The sequence below is a fragment of the Apostichopus japonicus genome, chromosome 7, assembly GCF_037975245.1.
Source record: "Apostichopus japonicus isolate 1M-3 chromosome 7, ASM3797524v1, whole genome shotgun sequence".
NCBI classification, from domain to species: domain Eukaryota; kingdom Metazoa; phylum Echinodermata; class Holothuroidea; order Aspidochirotida; family Stichopodidae; genus Apostichopus; species Apostichopus japonicus.
The window spans coordinates 8973752-8990150 of NC_092567.1; the positions used below are offsets into that span (position 1 = coordinate 8973752).

The following is a 16399-nucleotide window of genomic DNA, read 5'->3' on the forward strand; positions in this document are numbered from 1 at the left end:
GAGGGACGGAATTGCTGTTTATGTTGATTAATTAGAGAAAAAGCTGTTGTAAATTCTGTTTGTCATTGCCAAGCTCCCACAAGCAGTGGGAATATTATCACAAATTACACAATCCAATTAATGGACACACATTCAAGGAACAGATGGGGGTGGAGGTGGTGATGGGATGATGGGTGAAATGTAGGTAAATTGGAATCAAAATTGAAATTCATTCCATCACTCACCACTCAAATGCCTTGGTGAATAATAATTAAGTCACCTCCATCCACCACTTCCCCCGAAATGAGGAATCTTAAACCAAACACAAATACTAAATCTATTTTCCACCTTTATATTGTAGGTGTATACAACAGTGTGGGACAATATATAATTTTTAAATTTGGAAACTGAAAACTAATTTACTGTACAAATTCAACATTTATACTTTATACAAGGAAACAAAGTCACCATTGTAATTCAAATTGACAATTCACATATTCATTAACAAAACTCTGCTTAGATTCGGATCCAAACAGCATATGAAAGAGTTAAAAACTTCTTCCCCCATCATAACGTTAACTCATTAAGTTGTCATTAACAAGAAAAATGAACTATTGTACACAACATACATCAATGCAATTCAATATAAATTGGAACATTTTCATGTCAAACTCTTGGATATGATGTAGATTTGGAAATCAACAAACAGCTCACCATAGTGCAACGAATTGATATGAATGCTTATAATTCATTACACAAATAATGGTCTCTGGTTCAGCATACAGGGAGAACAGGGGCTATATTTCCTTTCACCATATCCCTTGAATACCACAGTAGGTCTTTTGCCTCTGGCCACTTCCAATACTTCCCTGTCTTTGCCATGGCATTATCCTGTGAATTACTGACAATTATGTTTTCCACCTCTCCTGGATACAACTGACCATTATACTCAACTATCACCCACCCACCACTTTCCATGGTAACTGATCATTGTTAACCAGCTGACTACCAATTTGATCTTGATCCCCATTCTACTCAACCTGACCACTGTTTTCCACTTTATTCAGATTAGGATCTGGTTCCTGATCATAGCTCACGACTACCTGACTTTCAACTCCATCATTTAAGTCATACAACTGCTCCCTGAGCATCTCTTCAACTGGTTCACAAAACTGACTCTGTAGGAAGAAAGTCAGTTTGCTCTTACCATTACTGCATGTACGGTCAATAAAATGGACCTTGTGTCTACAGTACCTGGTACTTCAGGTACCTTGTCCGGCATATGTAGAAGCCTAGGCACGGTTATGCCATATGCAGCTACATAGAATGTATCTTTTGCATTCACTCTATGTTGGCATATTCTGCAAACTGCTTGGCACTAGTGATGAGAAGTTTTACCTGCTTTGACATCACAGTACACACTTGATTTTATCTTTCCCCCCACCCCCACCTACTGGGCCCTTCCCATGGTGAGATTCAAAATAACTCCATGTTATTGGAATGTCACATGGGTACTGGGTGGCAAGGAAGTAAAAGCAATATTTTGATTTAAATTGACTAGCACAGCCATCGGACCAAAATTGAACCTCTCATCCAGATTTGGACAAATTGTTGGACCTTTTCAATGATAGCTTTATTGAAGTGCAAGCCCAAGAACTTGTCATGTGACATGTAATCACTGATGACACAAAAGGTTTTGCACTTCACCTTCCTCACCTTCAGCGTACCATGCACAAACAGTGTACAATGTGAAATTCTTGTGGCCAAAGTATGCCGACTGTATTTCATTCTTTTAGTTGTTAGCATAGTTCTCGCTGAAGTCCACTTGGATGATAGATAGCACTGTTTGTTCCTGGAAGTGCCTTCTTCAACTTTGCAAGTTCAGCATGCTGTCGAATTCTGCTATAGTTGTGTCGTTGAAATTTACACGTATGTTCTGCCAACTATTTCTATTAGCAACAGATTAGGACTACAGACGTGTAGCACCAAACTGTAACAGAATTCCGTCCCTCGCACTGAATTCCGTCCCTCGCGAAAATGTTGATTACCCATAATGCACCATTCATATTTTTGTTCAGTTTCTTTCATCACTACAGATGTTCAAGTCACTGATAGTTGATACTTTGCAGATTTTTATGCATACTGTACTATTTCCTCTCTCTCTCAAAAAAAAAAATTGTGTCAAAAAATGCGAGGGACGGAATTTTGAAACTTTTTTTCCTATTTTTCTTCATTTTTATTAAAAAAAAATTCAAAACTTTTCAAATGAATAATTTCCACTAGAGATGAACATCAAATTACAGAAAACCAAATTTACCTCACCCATCCTTATTTTCAGCTAGGTCAATAAGACTAAATTCCGTCCCTCGCACCTAGTGCGCATCTTTTTAGATTTCAACGACCTCTATGTCACTGATAGCGAAATTTTTCGGGTTTTTTTATTTTTATTCTAAAGTGAAAATTAGTACTGCCATGAGCCCAAAATAAATTTCTCCCACAGAAATAACTTTACTTTTGGGATTTGAGGATGACCAATTTTGGCTTTGGCCCTTTTCAGATATTTAATGTTCTCTGATAGTGATTTTGCAGACCAAGTGGAGCCTATGGGGGAGGGGGGGGCCAAGTGCTCACCACCCTAATGCCAGTGCCTGTATATGTTTGAATATGTTTATGTTAAATGGTAGTTAGCTCTCAAATATGCAAGGAAGACATGTTATCACGACATGATATTGATAAAGAGTGGCAGGGAAATTTAAATTCCTTAACCATGCTTGCTAGCCATCAGTTTGGTGAATCAAGTCACAACAACCAGATTTACTTCATTCTTACCATTCCTATGGAACTCTGTGCATCAAGAAGTGTAGGATACTGGAAGAAGCTTGATAGGTTCATAGGTCCTGATCTCCTCTATCAAGTACAGTCTCTGTCTTCATAATTACTAGAGGGTTTCTTCCTACCGTTGAATTATTACATCATGGAGCCGTCAGACTGAGCCTCAGTGATTTCTAAATCAAAAGTGAAACACTAAACATGAAATCAAATTAGTTATTCAGATATTTTTAGACTTCAGAAACAAAAGTATACTCACTTACAAAGAAAACCCATGGTAGCAGTTCCACTTTGATCCAATCATTGATCATTTTATGTTAGTGATTAGTGTTTGGTTTCTGAAGCTTTTTGAAAGTTCTTAGGAACTTTTCCATTCAGATAGCAACGTGACACTACAGCAGTCTTTGTGAGCAATCAACTTTACATGTTAGTTGTAAAAGACCCCTACACCTTTAGTAAGTAAATTATGTAAAAGTGCATAATTGATTTGTGATATTGAAGCTAAAGATACGTCAATAGGAACTGAGCATTACCAGCACAAACCCTGGAAATTCTGGATATGTTCCAATAATGGGTTGTCTTTGACCAGCAAGGGAAGTCTAAAGCACTGCAGTATTATGGGTGACAAACTACAAAAATGTTTGTATATGATATGGGATATTGAATCTCAATCTCTGGAAAACCTTGCACTTCATTTGACCTTTACTCACTGGCAGGTTAGTACTTAAATCTACAATATACCAGGAGAGGAAACAACTCCAGAGTACTTTAAGAGTAGGTTTTTATGACTACATAGTTTGAATGAAGGCCGTGGCTATTCTTACGACTAGTCGTAACAATTATTTATAAACTATTCTTACGACATCGGCGAATTCATGCGAATTAAAAGTAAATAAAGCAACTGCGCATATAGTAGGGGTAACCCTAACCCTAACTCTAACACTCAATCCAACCCTTACCCTAAACCTAACCCTAACCGGAAATTATTGTTTCTCCTGGTCGTAAAAAAAGTACTCCTAGTCGTAAAAATAGCAACTGTGCATGCGCAAAAGGGTATTATTGTTACAACTAGTCGTAAGAATATTTAGCCACTTTGTTGAATAAAACCTTTCAGATACAGTAGTTGGATGATCTTGCAAATGTAGAACACTTCCTCAATAAACTAATGTGATCAGTATTCTGAAGGAGGAAACCCTCTCCTTCAACTTGTAACCAACTAACAGGCTAGCATCACCATATTTCAGCTAGTCCTACATTGTGCTGATCCTAGGACACGCTTTATGCTGGCATTGCGAACTTTTGAATGTTGTCATTAAAGCCATTGGACTAGGCCATCGTTAGGCTGCACTTTTCTTATATGACTAAAGAAGACCTAAGCCATAACTTCAACGTTATGATGTCCCTGTCCTTGTAGGTACATAGCCTAACAATATGAAAGGAAAACACGACATACATTTCTTCTTTGACAATTGCAATATACTTAGTCTGTTTCTGTCAGTATCACCATCTGGAATATATTGCAATATCTTCATATTAGTAAGCCAGTACTGTAGCTTCAGGGAATCACGTTAAACAAACAGAGAAGTACAAGTTGTACAACCATACAACCGTTCTTCAAACGCTGCTTTACACTGTGTCGTTGGTTTGTTTAGATATTGAAGATGAGACTTGTTCAAGTCGTTTCATTGGCCACGAGGGAAATACCCATCTTTTTCAGATAAATGATCAATCTTCCAATTCAAATAATAGCAATCAGTGGCGTAGCTACGGGGGGCGTGGGGGCGACAGCCCCCCATGAAAGCTCGTCGCCCCCCAGTCGTCCCCCCCCCACTGGGATTTTGGGTGTCGAAAAAAAATTACATGTGCGAAAAAAAATATATCATTGGTCTGAATGGTCTCGAATCTCCATGATGACCACTCATGAACGACCCTTCGACCGCGGACCGGCAGTAGGCTATAGTTGCTGAAAACCTGACGTGACATAGCTCATAGGCCGAGAAGTCTACAGTAGTCGCACTGTACTGAAAACGCATGTTAACGACCGTCGAATAATATAATTCTTGCTCTACAAGACTACAGAACACATAATGTTTACCAGTGGCGGCGGAACCGGGGGGGGGGGGGCTTGGGGGGGCTCAGCCCCCCAATGAAAAAGGTTGAGGGGGCAAATGCATGATAAGCCCCCCCCCCCAATATTTACCAAGGCTCCGAAACGTGCATCTGCCCATTTTTCAATGCATACTTGTCGATCTGTCCGATGCACACGTATACTTTATATATAGGTGTAATATTTTAGTAATTGCTGGGGGACCCTCGGCCCGTCCCCTGGCTATAGACCACATTGTCACCCCAACCGCGTCTTCACGCCCCGTGAAAAGTGGAAGCAGTGAGTGTGAGTACCGGTAAGCGTAACACAACTTCGTCTTAGGCCAATGACTTGCCTCATTTCAGCCAGTTCTCCAACATCCCCTTACTTAGTAGCGGAGCGTCCATATATACAGTCAGGGGGCGGATGCCCCCCTCCCCCCCTGACGGACTCAAATGGACTGCTGGTGCCCTTTTCAGCTTTTCACTACTTTTTACTTATTCGCGATTATTGACTATTTTATTGCGCTCTCATATACCTATTGACATTTGTCATATTCTGTTGGTGTAATTTTTCGACAAAATGGCGACGACACCTTTTTATTCTCCGTTAATCTGCAAATTAGCAAGGCCCGGAAAGGGTCATTTCCTGCAATCTAGGGAGTATCTTTTCTCAAAAATTGTCTGTACGCTCCGCGCCAACTTGTGGTGGCGCTCCGCTTAGATAGTGTCGAAAGCGCCCCTACAGACCATTCTTGCCCCCCCCCCCCGTCCAATACCCCTAGCTCCGCCACTGCCCTTACTACACTCAAAAACGTCTTTGCGAGTACACTACGAGGAATAGCTACTCTCTTAAAACACCATCGAACATACAAATTACAATGTTTTTACAGACTTTTAGGTGCAATCTGAGAAATTGCAGGCTTGAGACCCATATTTTAGGGCTAGGTATTCGCAGCATTAAACACTCGGGAAGTGCCGTTTCCGGCCATCTGGGGGTTTGAAAAAACCCAATATTTTCTTGTACGCTCCTCGCCAACCGATGGTGGCGCTCCGCTTAGATAGTCTCCACACATTAGCCCCCCCAATATTTTTTCCGTTCCGCCGCGCCTGATGTTTACTACTGAATCTGTGTGTTCGACTGTTCGGGCAAACTTTGCCTTTGTCACTCTTTTTTTTAAATATCCATAATCCCTAACATGCAAATAAATACTAATACAAACAGCCTATCATTATCTTGTAACCAGTGCGTATTAACTGATCAAACAAGCTAGTGAGCAATACTATACCTTATAGAAAGGTGGTCTCCAGGTACTTGAATGCCAAAGAAGATGTTAATAGGTAAAAAATGCTGACATCATACACATGTTTCTCACATCATTGCTCGCGTCATTGCCTCAATACCCTGTTACATTTTCAATCTGGTTTTCACTTCTGGGACGTACCCTGATGCTCTTAAAACCACTAACAACCAAATTTTCAAGAAAGGAGGCAACACTATCATTGAGAACTACCCCCCCCCCCCCGACGGACTCGAATGGACTGCTGGCGCCCTTTTCAGCTTTTTAAGCATGTTTTACTTCGCGATTATTGACTTTTTCATTTCACTCTCATCTACCTATTGACATTTGTCACATTTTGTTGGTGTAGTTTACTGACAAAATGCTCTAACGTACGGCGGTATTTAATTTATCGGCACTTAATTCTGTTGTACGAAACTCTTTCCAAGAACTGTACGGGGTTTTCGATCTATTTTTTTCGAAAACATGAGCACTCACAAAGATACCACGGGGATTGTGATGAAGCGCATGTACTTTCAACACCCATATAAACTTCCACTTGTCACAAATGTCGATGACACATATTTATTCTTCGTTTACCTCCAATTAGCAAGGCCCGGAAAGAGTCATTTCCGGCAATCTAGGGAAAATCTTTACTCAAAAAAAATGTGTACGCTCCGCGCCAACCTGTGGTGGCGCTCCGCTACGATAGTGTCGAAAGCCCCCCTATAGGCCATTCTCGCCCCCCCCCCCTGACCAATACCCCTAGCTCCGCCACTGCCGGCCAATCAGTCTATCACCCAAATAATATTTTAGACGCAATCTAGTTCGGTCATTTCAGTATGTTACTTGGCTGAAAGCCCAGTCAATCTTTCTTTATTTTCCACACGCAATTTTCAGATTTGTCGAAAACTGTCAATGCCGGTGTCAAACTCACAAAAGATTTGTCATGATATTTCAAAGTAACTTACCAGATTGTTTTTTTTTTCTATTTCACTAAACTCTTTGATGACCATATCATAACATGGGATCTCAAAATAAAGGATGTTGAGAAAACTTTAGAGCACCTAAGAAGGCCTGGGAAGTGTCATTTCCAACGATCTGGGAGGCCCTTTTAGCTAAAAATTTACGGTACGCTGCGCGCCAACCTATGGTGGCGCTCCGCTTAGATAGTAACAAAAAAATGGTCAAGCCCCCAGAAAATGTTCAAGCCCCCCAGCGCCCCCCCCCCCCCACTGAAAAAAATCCTGGCTACGCCACTGATAGCAATTTACAACAAAATGGCAAATTCCTTGTATCTAGGAGTGAGGTCTTCAACATTATGCTGCGAAATGTCAATTCATCATTTTGCACCTCGATAATTTTCTGGTAATTTTGCGTTCATAGAATCTTCTATAGCCGCTTGAAGTGTATACGTGTTATGGTTCGTAGCGTATAAGTCTTATGGAAAAGACAAAACAATACTTACTTATTACACTGCAACTCACCAAATTACAATTTGGACGGCATCTTGACTATTCACAACAGATCTTCCGAAGTCCAAATATAAAAGGGGTCCGGCACTAAATATATAATAAAAACGCAATATGCAAATAATGAAAATATTTTGATGGTCTTGACCATTCCAGTAAAGCAAAGATAAGGGGCTAGTGTAAGTTCCAAAGAAAAACGCGTACTATCGCCTAGCGAAATCTATCGTGATAGTATTTCGTCACTACAAGTGTCACCAAGACAGCATGAAAATTAGACATGTTTGGCACTTTTCAGGATATTGTTTACTACGAGCTCACAAAGAAGTCAATATTTTATCATTTCTAAAGACTTTTGAAATGACGAGATGAAAGTATTTTGGTATTTCAACATTAATCAGAAAATTTCTTAATTATACACTTGGATAGAAGTCGGGGAGGGGTGGGAGGGGGGCAATGTTACATTCAGCTGAGAAGAAGGCCACTGCTACGAGTGTACACCCCTCCCCCCCCCCCCCCCTTACGACTTTACAAAAACATTGTTCATAGGTAAAACTGCATGGTGTATGGAGCCAATTTAAGACCTAATTGGTGGTCTAATTATGCCTCGGGGTGCACCAGTTAACATCAATTTTCAAAAAGAATTCAGGAGACGGGGCTACTGAGATTTGCCTTCAACAAGCCAACGACCACACCTCCGCCATTTTTAAATTCTCTAGCCTTTCCATAATAGTGTAGGACCTACCTAAGTCAGTTGGGATTTGCTCCCCCCCCCCCTTGAAATCCTATATTAAAATGGGGGTTGAGAAGGGGTCCCATTCTCCTAGTCCTGCAAACCGATTTCAAGTAGTAGATAACCAATGCATCTGCCATTAAAATCAGTTACATGGCTACATGAAGGTAACATGCAATAATGTGTACCTCTTTGTCAGGCATTATTGTATATAGGAATAATATACTGGTTTGGCAACATGTCCACCCAACGGCTATTTACAGAATAACTGGACGCGAGCAAGACTGCATTTTCTGATTTTTTTTTATGCAATTATACAATAGTGATTTTAACATCGGTCAGTTCAGTTCTTAAACTTCACACTAGTATTTTTTAGCACAACCTTAATTTAAGTTTAGACAAAAATTATAGTCTAACTACGCCCCAGAATTGTTTCAGTCGGAGGACTCCCACAACCCCGTACATGGAATTGCATTCAACGACTACTCCACAGCAACAACATCAAAACTTTCGGATCCACATATAGTCTGACCATAAATGTTCGTTCCCCTTCCTAAATTGATCGGGAGAATTTTGGAATGTGAACCCACGTTACTGGGTTCTAAACCATACAGGAGAGTCGATCCGTTTTCAGGATTGGAGAGGCAAACTTACCGCTCATGCACTTAATCAGAAATATACACAAATTAGCCACAAGATGTACCTCCTCCTTTATGTTCTACACCCTTCCCCATATCTTTGTAGACATGTGACAAATCACTTGATTGGCGTAGGAAGGGAGCAAAAAATGAATTGGTTGGGGAGGGGGTCGGGGGGCATCCCAATTAAGTAAACAATACACATTTTGTCATTATTGTGACCCACATGGAACACTGAAAAATTTCAAAATTTCCATATCAAAATTTTAATTATTTTATCCCGAAAGTTTTGAATATTTCTGGGAATTTCAACCCTTTTTCAAAATTGAAACCCTTTTCTTGAAAATCAAATTTGTCTTAAAATTGCAATCTGTAATATAACCGAAATTCTCAACATTAAACTACTTTTTCTAAAATTTAGAACCTCTTCGATTGATTTCGACCTCTTTAATTCCCTTCGTGTAAAATGTCGATTTCTTTTTGTTTTAAATTTAAACTATTGAAATGTTGACTTCTCAACTAAAAATATTAGCGTTTTATCTCAAACTTGTACGTTTCTCTCGAAATTGCCATTGCATTTCTCGAAATCAAGATTTCTTTCTTATGCAAATTTCAACTATTTTTTCTCAAAAAATAAACTTTTCTTGATGAGGATGGTAATAAGTAAAACGGGAGAAAAAGGGGGGGGGGGGCTACATGAATTGACTATTACAATTATTGGTTAAATGTCGACATAGTATTTTGATTTGAGCAATTACGAGGTACGTGAAAGACAAAACATCGTTTGATTGCCTTAAACTCTCTTTGCTGGTGCAAAGATTTAGCTAAATAATCCAGCATTGACATGGAATGGAATTAATTACAAAGGTGGTTGGGTGGGGAGGGATGAAAAAAGGCGTGTAGTTACAGGTGCGTATCCAGGGGGGGCGTTGGGGGCGCGCGCCCCCCGGGTAAGAAAAAGAGAAGAGAAAAAAAGAGAAGAAAAAAGGAAAAAAGAGGGAAAAAAAGAGGAGGAGGAGAGGAAGGAAGGGAAAAGAAAAAGAAGAAAGAGAGAAAAAGGAGAAAAAGAGGGAGTAAAAGCAAAACGCGAAGACACCGGGAAGAGAAAGAAGAACAGTGACATCATTACAGCGCTGAAGGGTAGCCAGTGACGGATCAATGATTTCGTAAAAGTGTGACTCACCCTACCCCTCACACCGACAACTCCATTTTTTGACGTTTCCATTTTCCTCTCTCACTAATGATCTATATATATATACTATATATGGTCTATCATAACGCGTGTGTAGAATTGTGCTATGAAACCAACTGTGGCTGGTCTCGAACTCGACCGTGTCGTCGGGGAACATGACGCATTTTGGGATGGGGGCGACCGCCCGCCCCCCCCCCCCATTCAGCATTTTTTTAAATGATATTGCTAAGTAATTTCAAAATAGAAAGTGCTTAGAGGCAACTAACAAGGCCTGGGAAGTGTCATTTCCAGCGATCTGGGAGACATTTTCGGCCAAAATTTGCTTGTACGCTTCGCGCCAACCTATGGTGGCGCTACGCTTAGATAATTTGCCTACAGGCTTCGCCTCTCCCTTGGCAAATTCCTCGCTACGCGCCTGTTCGAATTTGTAACGCAAACAGCAGATATAACATCATATCAGTGAGCATGAAAATGGCGTTCCAGGATGAAAAGCCTCAAAATTGTCCGACTTGCCTGAAAAAATAACCAAAAATTTTCGCGCGCTATGCGCGCGTTCAACGTGTTCTTGTCAATATCATATAAGCAAGTATCGGTTATTACATCGCATGCCATCATGTACCGTACGGTCCGTTCAAATTGCGCAGTATACCGCGGGATGCTAATGTAAACAACGACATGTCTCATGTAGATGTATAAAAAGCATGGAGGTCCAATTATGTCAAAACTCTCTTTTACATTAGTAATGGCGAATTAGGGCCTGCACCCCCGCCGCGCCGTGGCGGAGCGTCCATATGGTCAGGGGGCGGATGCCCCCCCCCCCCCTGACGGACTCAAAAGGACTGCTGGCGCCTTTTTCAGCTCTTTACCACTTTTTACTTATACGTGATTTTTGACTTTTTTATTGCGCTCTCATCTACTTATTGACATTTGTCACATTTTGTTGGTGTAATTTGGCGATGACACCTTATTCTTCGTTTATCTGCAAATTAGCCAGGCCCGGAAAGGGTCATTTCCGGCGATCTAGGGAGTATCTTTACTCAAAAATTTTCTGTACGCTACGCGCCAACCAGTGGTGGCGCTCCGCTTAGATAGTGTCGAAAGCGCCCCTTCAGACCATTCTCGCCACTCCTGACCAATACCCCTAGCTCCGCCACGCCTCCTACGCCTATGTGTGTAGTGTTCGGTTTCGGAAATATCTGCTATTTTTTTCATTTCCTTCAACCAAGTTTTATAATAGCCGTTATAGCAGGTTTTAATATTTGTACATCAATAAATTAACTGTGTTTGAATTTTCGAAAATTTCTGACCAACATTCTACATCACACTTCCCTCTACTCGTGCACTTTTGACCGGTCTGTTAGGGGTTGAAGGAAGTTTTTTCTATATTGGTTGTCCATAGATGAAATTTTGTACAACATTATGGCTATGTTTTGAAGTGAGTTTATTCACGAGAAATGTGAATTTTCAAATTCTGAACAAATATGGGGCTTAAAACCTTGAAAAGTGGGGCTGACGGGTATTGTGGGCCGGGACGTAGAATCACCTACAAAGCAAAGACCCACAGGAGATGCGATCAGGTCGAACATGATGTGTGCCGGGTTGACAATCTTCTAAAAGGTTATGGATGGAAAAAAAAAAAAAACTATTAGGAAATACTTGGTTCTCAGGCAAAAGGTGTACATCTGGTTGGTCATTTCAAGCCCGAGAAGTGCCGTTTCCGGTGATCTGGGGTGTTTCAAAACAAGAAATTTTCTTGTACGCTGCGCGCCAACCGATGGTGGCGCTCCGCTTAGATAGTAATTCGCGCCCCCCGGATTTGAAAATCCTGGATACGCGCCTGAGTTACATTTATTCCGATAATTTCATGATGATTTAGTGAATATATGTAAAAACAAAAATGTAACTTGACACAGACACGTTTTGTCTGCACGATGTGTCTGCAAGATGTGTAGGACGGAGCAAGGCTGTTCAATTTATGTTATTCCATGTAGGTTTTATTATTCATTAAACATGTACTCTTTAAATCATTTGAAACAGACGGTATTCAAACTTTTGTGTTTATTGCTTGTTTATGCATCCACTAGCAGATAATAGGGTGGGGGAATGTGTACATGAAATGCTATTTGCCCAAATTTTAACCGGTGGTGGGGGAGGGGGAGGGGGTGCACGGGAACTAACACCCTACCGCTTAGGTAGAAATGTCAATGATAGCTTGATCTAATTGATATAGGTTGTGTTGTATTATTTACTTCATCGACCCCTTCCTTAAGACATACCCAATCGACGTCAGTTTTCAAACTGTCTGTTTTCACCGGGTATGTATAACGTTACATCTCTCGTACATTTACTTCTATTGGCGCCAAAATGTATGTTACAAATTTCAAACATCACCCGCGAACAGCTGGAAAACACCTGTATATGCTATTGAATACCTGTTCACATCTAGTATCTATATCACTGACAACGAATGTTTTAGTGTTACATTAGTGGAGCTGCAGAGTACGTATTATATTCGTGGGAGACTGGGAGTTGTTTGTTACCATTGACTTGTTGAGTGGTTATTAAGATGGATTATTTAATGGAGAGGAACCACTGTTAATAGTTAAGACAGCGTTCATTGATAAGTGAGATAATTTGACGGTATGGTATAGAGGCATAGGCTAGAGGGGGAAAGCGGCCAGGCCAAACTTAGTTAGGCTATAAGCTAGACTAGTAGTAATAAAGTTAGGCTATGTTAGAAAACTCACTCATCACCTTCGAAAAACTATAATTATCTACTTTTAGCGAGAGGACATGCTTAGCAAATCTAACTCATAAATAATAGAGATCTTAGCCTAGTTGCTGACTGAATATCAGAAAAGTCCAAGTTAAAGCATATCTTAACTATAAAGGAATTGAATAAAATACAATCGAGACACTGAGTTTTCTTTAGGGATCTTAAATTAAGCGAAGAATGAAACCAGCGATTAACATTCTAGGTGTACTGATGCCTAACATTTACTTCATTCTAGCTAACAAAATGTATCAATAGACAAACTCTAGAAACTTTGTTATTCCTCAAAAAAATTTAAATCACAGAAAATGGTTCAACTCGATTTTAATCGTACATAACATAGCCTTATACGCATTAATACAAGTCAATCTATAACATTCCAAAATTATCATTTTAATCACTTAACTTATTAAATCTACCAGGTCGGACATTTGAGCCACTTGTGTGAGAAACCTGCAGCTTTTTTACCGAGCAGGCTAACTGAAATAATGTTATTTAATAACTGATTAGTTGAATGACCATAGTCCTGCCAATATACCTGACACTTTATATGAAATATACCTTTGTTAAATACTGTATAGGGCCCAGAGCTTTGAGCCTCTATAAAACAGTTTTCCTATTAAGTCTAATAATAATCAAATGCAATACATAGTTATTAAAAGGAATCTTTCGTCCATGTTTTTCCAGGAGCAACTAGATCGTGGTGTTCTACTGACAGCTGGTTTATCTTAATTTTGCCCACATAATTATAAAAACTGTACGTCATTTCCAAGCCAACAGACTTATGGCCACATGATGTTTAAAAAGTAAAATGGTTTTGAATTGAATGTGCGCCACCTATTTTACCCTGCTGCATCTCTCAATAGCAGAAGTTCGCCAGAGCCGTAGCTCAAACGTTAAATGTTCCGCTAACTGTTCACACCCGATGAACTCCATGTAACAGAAGATATTTCAATGAAGACCCAATCAACCCGATTAAACTTAAAAGTAATAATTAATTAGTATAATTAAACCCTCAAGGATATGAAGTGTTTACAGATAACAATATTATTTGTAAAAAAAAATATATATAATTAGCGGATGGTACTATTTAATTGGAAGAAACGATAAAGTTTAGAAAGTTAAAATCATAAGCAATACCTAATTTAGGAATATCTACAAACACAAAGAAAGAAAAATGTTACATTTCGAAAAAGTCTACTAGAAGTTATGTCACACTCAAACCGTAACTTAGGAATGAATTTGATAATTAACTAATTAAACACAGATGGACATCATCTTTAAACAAATCATATTAATTAGAAATTACTATAATTCAAGCAGAATAGTCTGATTTGGATCAATAATTAAATAATTTGTATATTAAATTTTGAGTTTAAGCCTCGACAACCTTCTCTCTTGAAACTTGAATTTGATCTACCGTACATCTGCTTCTCTAAATTGCATTTTAATTATAAGAAACAACCTATTGATTTAAATATAATTCTTCCAAATCTCCTTAAACTTAATAAAAACCTGATATTAGTTAGAGTAGAAGTTTCCTTTTCATGATTCCTATAACATTAAATTACATTTTCCTTCTGAAAGTTCTAAATCAAAATACAAATAAAATTGATCAATTGTTTTCTTCAAAAGATAGATAATCTCAATGATTATTTACCCATTTCTTATAAAATTCTCAACCCGTCATTGAGATTTGTTTCCTATTAACTAATAAATTAAAATATGTAGCCTCCCATTCCTATTTTATTAAACCTTACTAGCTATAAAAACTTTAATGAATAATTTAATTTCAAAACAATAAAACTATTCCTTTAATCTTATATTACCACTTTATTTTTCTCTAATCTAATCTAATTATTCCTGTTTATATTTGTCTCCCCTGAAAATCAGCCCCTTATTTCCGTTCCAATAACTGGTTCCGTCTTACAAATAAACACGACCTAAATGTCTTAGTTTATCGCTTTAGTTTCCTTTATCTTTATTTCGTTATTTTAATTTTATCATAATTATTATAATCCTAACCAAATCCAATCTATTTATCTCTATCTACTCTATTATCAGTAACTCTATTCTTTCATTCTAGATTCCTATCTACCGTGTGTATCTAGGAGCCTGCTCTCCTAGAGTTGATGAGTCTGGTCTGAACCTTATCCTTGAGTCTGGTCTCTCTCTCTCTATCCTGAGTTCTCTCCAGAAGCTGGTGATCGGTGACGACAACAGGAGACTAACTAATGAAGAGTTGGCGGCCATCTTGTCTTACTCCTCACAGTGTACAAGCTTGAAGGAGCTGTGGTAAGTATTCCGGTGTAGATGTTAGAATCAACATAACAGTTAAACAGGGAATTAATTTAATTAATAACAGTTATCAATATTAAACTAAAAGGGAATGTAAAGTCTGCTGTATTTTAATGCCAAGGATTGGATTTAATTAGTTTAGTTGGATTTATTTGAATAATTAGGTCATCGTGAAAGGAATTCTGTAGAATGTAATGATTAATAAAACAAAATATAATGGATAAACAGGGAATATTTTAAGAGGGTGTTGGTAATAGAGGGGTGCAGGGGTGGGTGGTGGTTGTTTAAATGTTCTTTGTTTATGTTAATGTTAAAATTTAACTAAATAGGTTTTAGAATTAAAGGAATGTTTATTAGGATAAAATAAGAGATATATAGACAAGGAAATTGGATTTTAATAATTCTAGCGAGTAAAATTAATATTCTAAAGTAAAGTTTTATAAGGAATAACTGTTAATTTTGACAGAAACCTCCGAAATAATTGATTTTCAGTTATGTACAATTAATTTAAGAAACAAAAGTGTTTGAAAATCGTTGTTAGTTTTAAAGTAGTAAAATGATGGCAGTAATAATAGCATAAACTCCTCAAAATTTTGATCAGATGATGATAATCTAGCAAAACTGAAATACATACAAAAGAAGCTACCAATGAAATGGTTTTAGTTGTCAAAATTTAAAAAATAGTTACTCAAAATAAGTTAACTAATTAAAACAAAATAAAAGTTAACTAGAAAGAAATATATAATTGCAATTGACTTAACTATATAGTTAAAAAATGTATTGCCATAAATATCATTAAAGGCAAGTCTGTATATCTGATACATTTCAAAGGTTTAAATTTAAACCGCTTAAACTATATCACTTTCTTCGTTATAGTTTGAAATACGATGTTATACAAAATAAGGTTAATTATGATTTATGCTTATATTTTAACCTAATTTTTAAACAATAATTACAAAATTAACCGAGAGCTTCAACTTGATATAATTGATAACTTTAAACAAGAACTGTTTAATATTTTAATATTCCTCGTATTAATGTTACTTCATACTTGATTCGATCATGACGTCCCTGCTTGCTCCGTTCCACTGCAGTGTTGTTTTCGATCCCCCCCACCCACCCA

General features: G+C 38.3%; 1 protein-coding gene and 1 long non-coding RNA gene across 2 annotated transcripts in view; one reads left to right on the forward strand and one right to left on the reverse strand.

The window, feature by feature from the left end:
- The window catches only part of LOC139970099 (uncharacterized), a 377392-nt gene that overhangs the window by 215214 nt on the left and 145779 nt on the right, over positions 1-16399 (reverse strand). The gene's annotated exons all lie outside the window — the stretch shown is intronic.
- LOC139970041 (uncharacterized) overlaps positions 1-16399 on the forward strand; it is a 242036-nt gene that overhangs the window by 33769 nt on the left and 191868 nt on the right. Inside the window, exon 4 of the mRNA XM_071975630.1 lies at positions 15065-15273. Coding sequence (XP_071831731.1) covers positions 15065-15273 — 209 coding nt within the window. The remainder of the gene's footprint in view (positions 1-15064; positions 15274-16399) is intronic.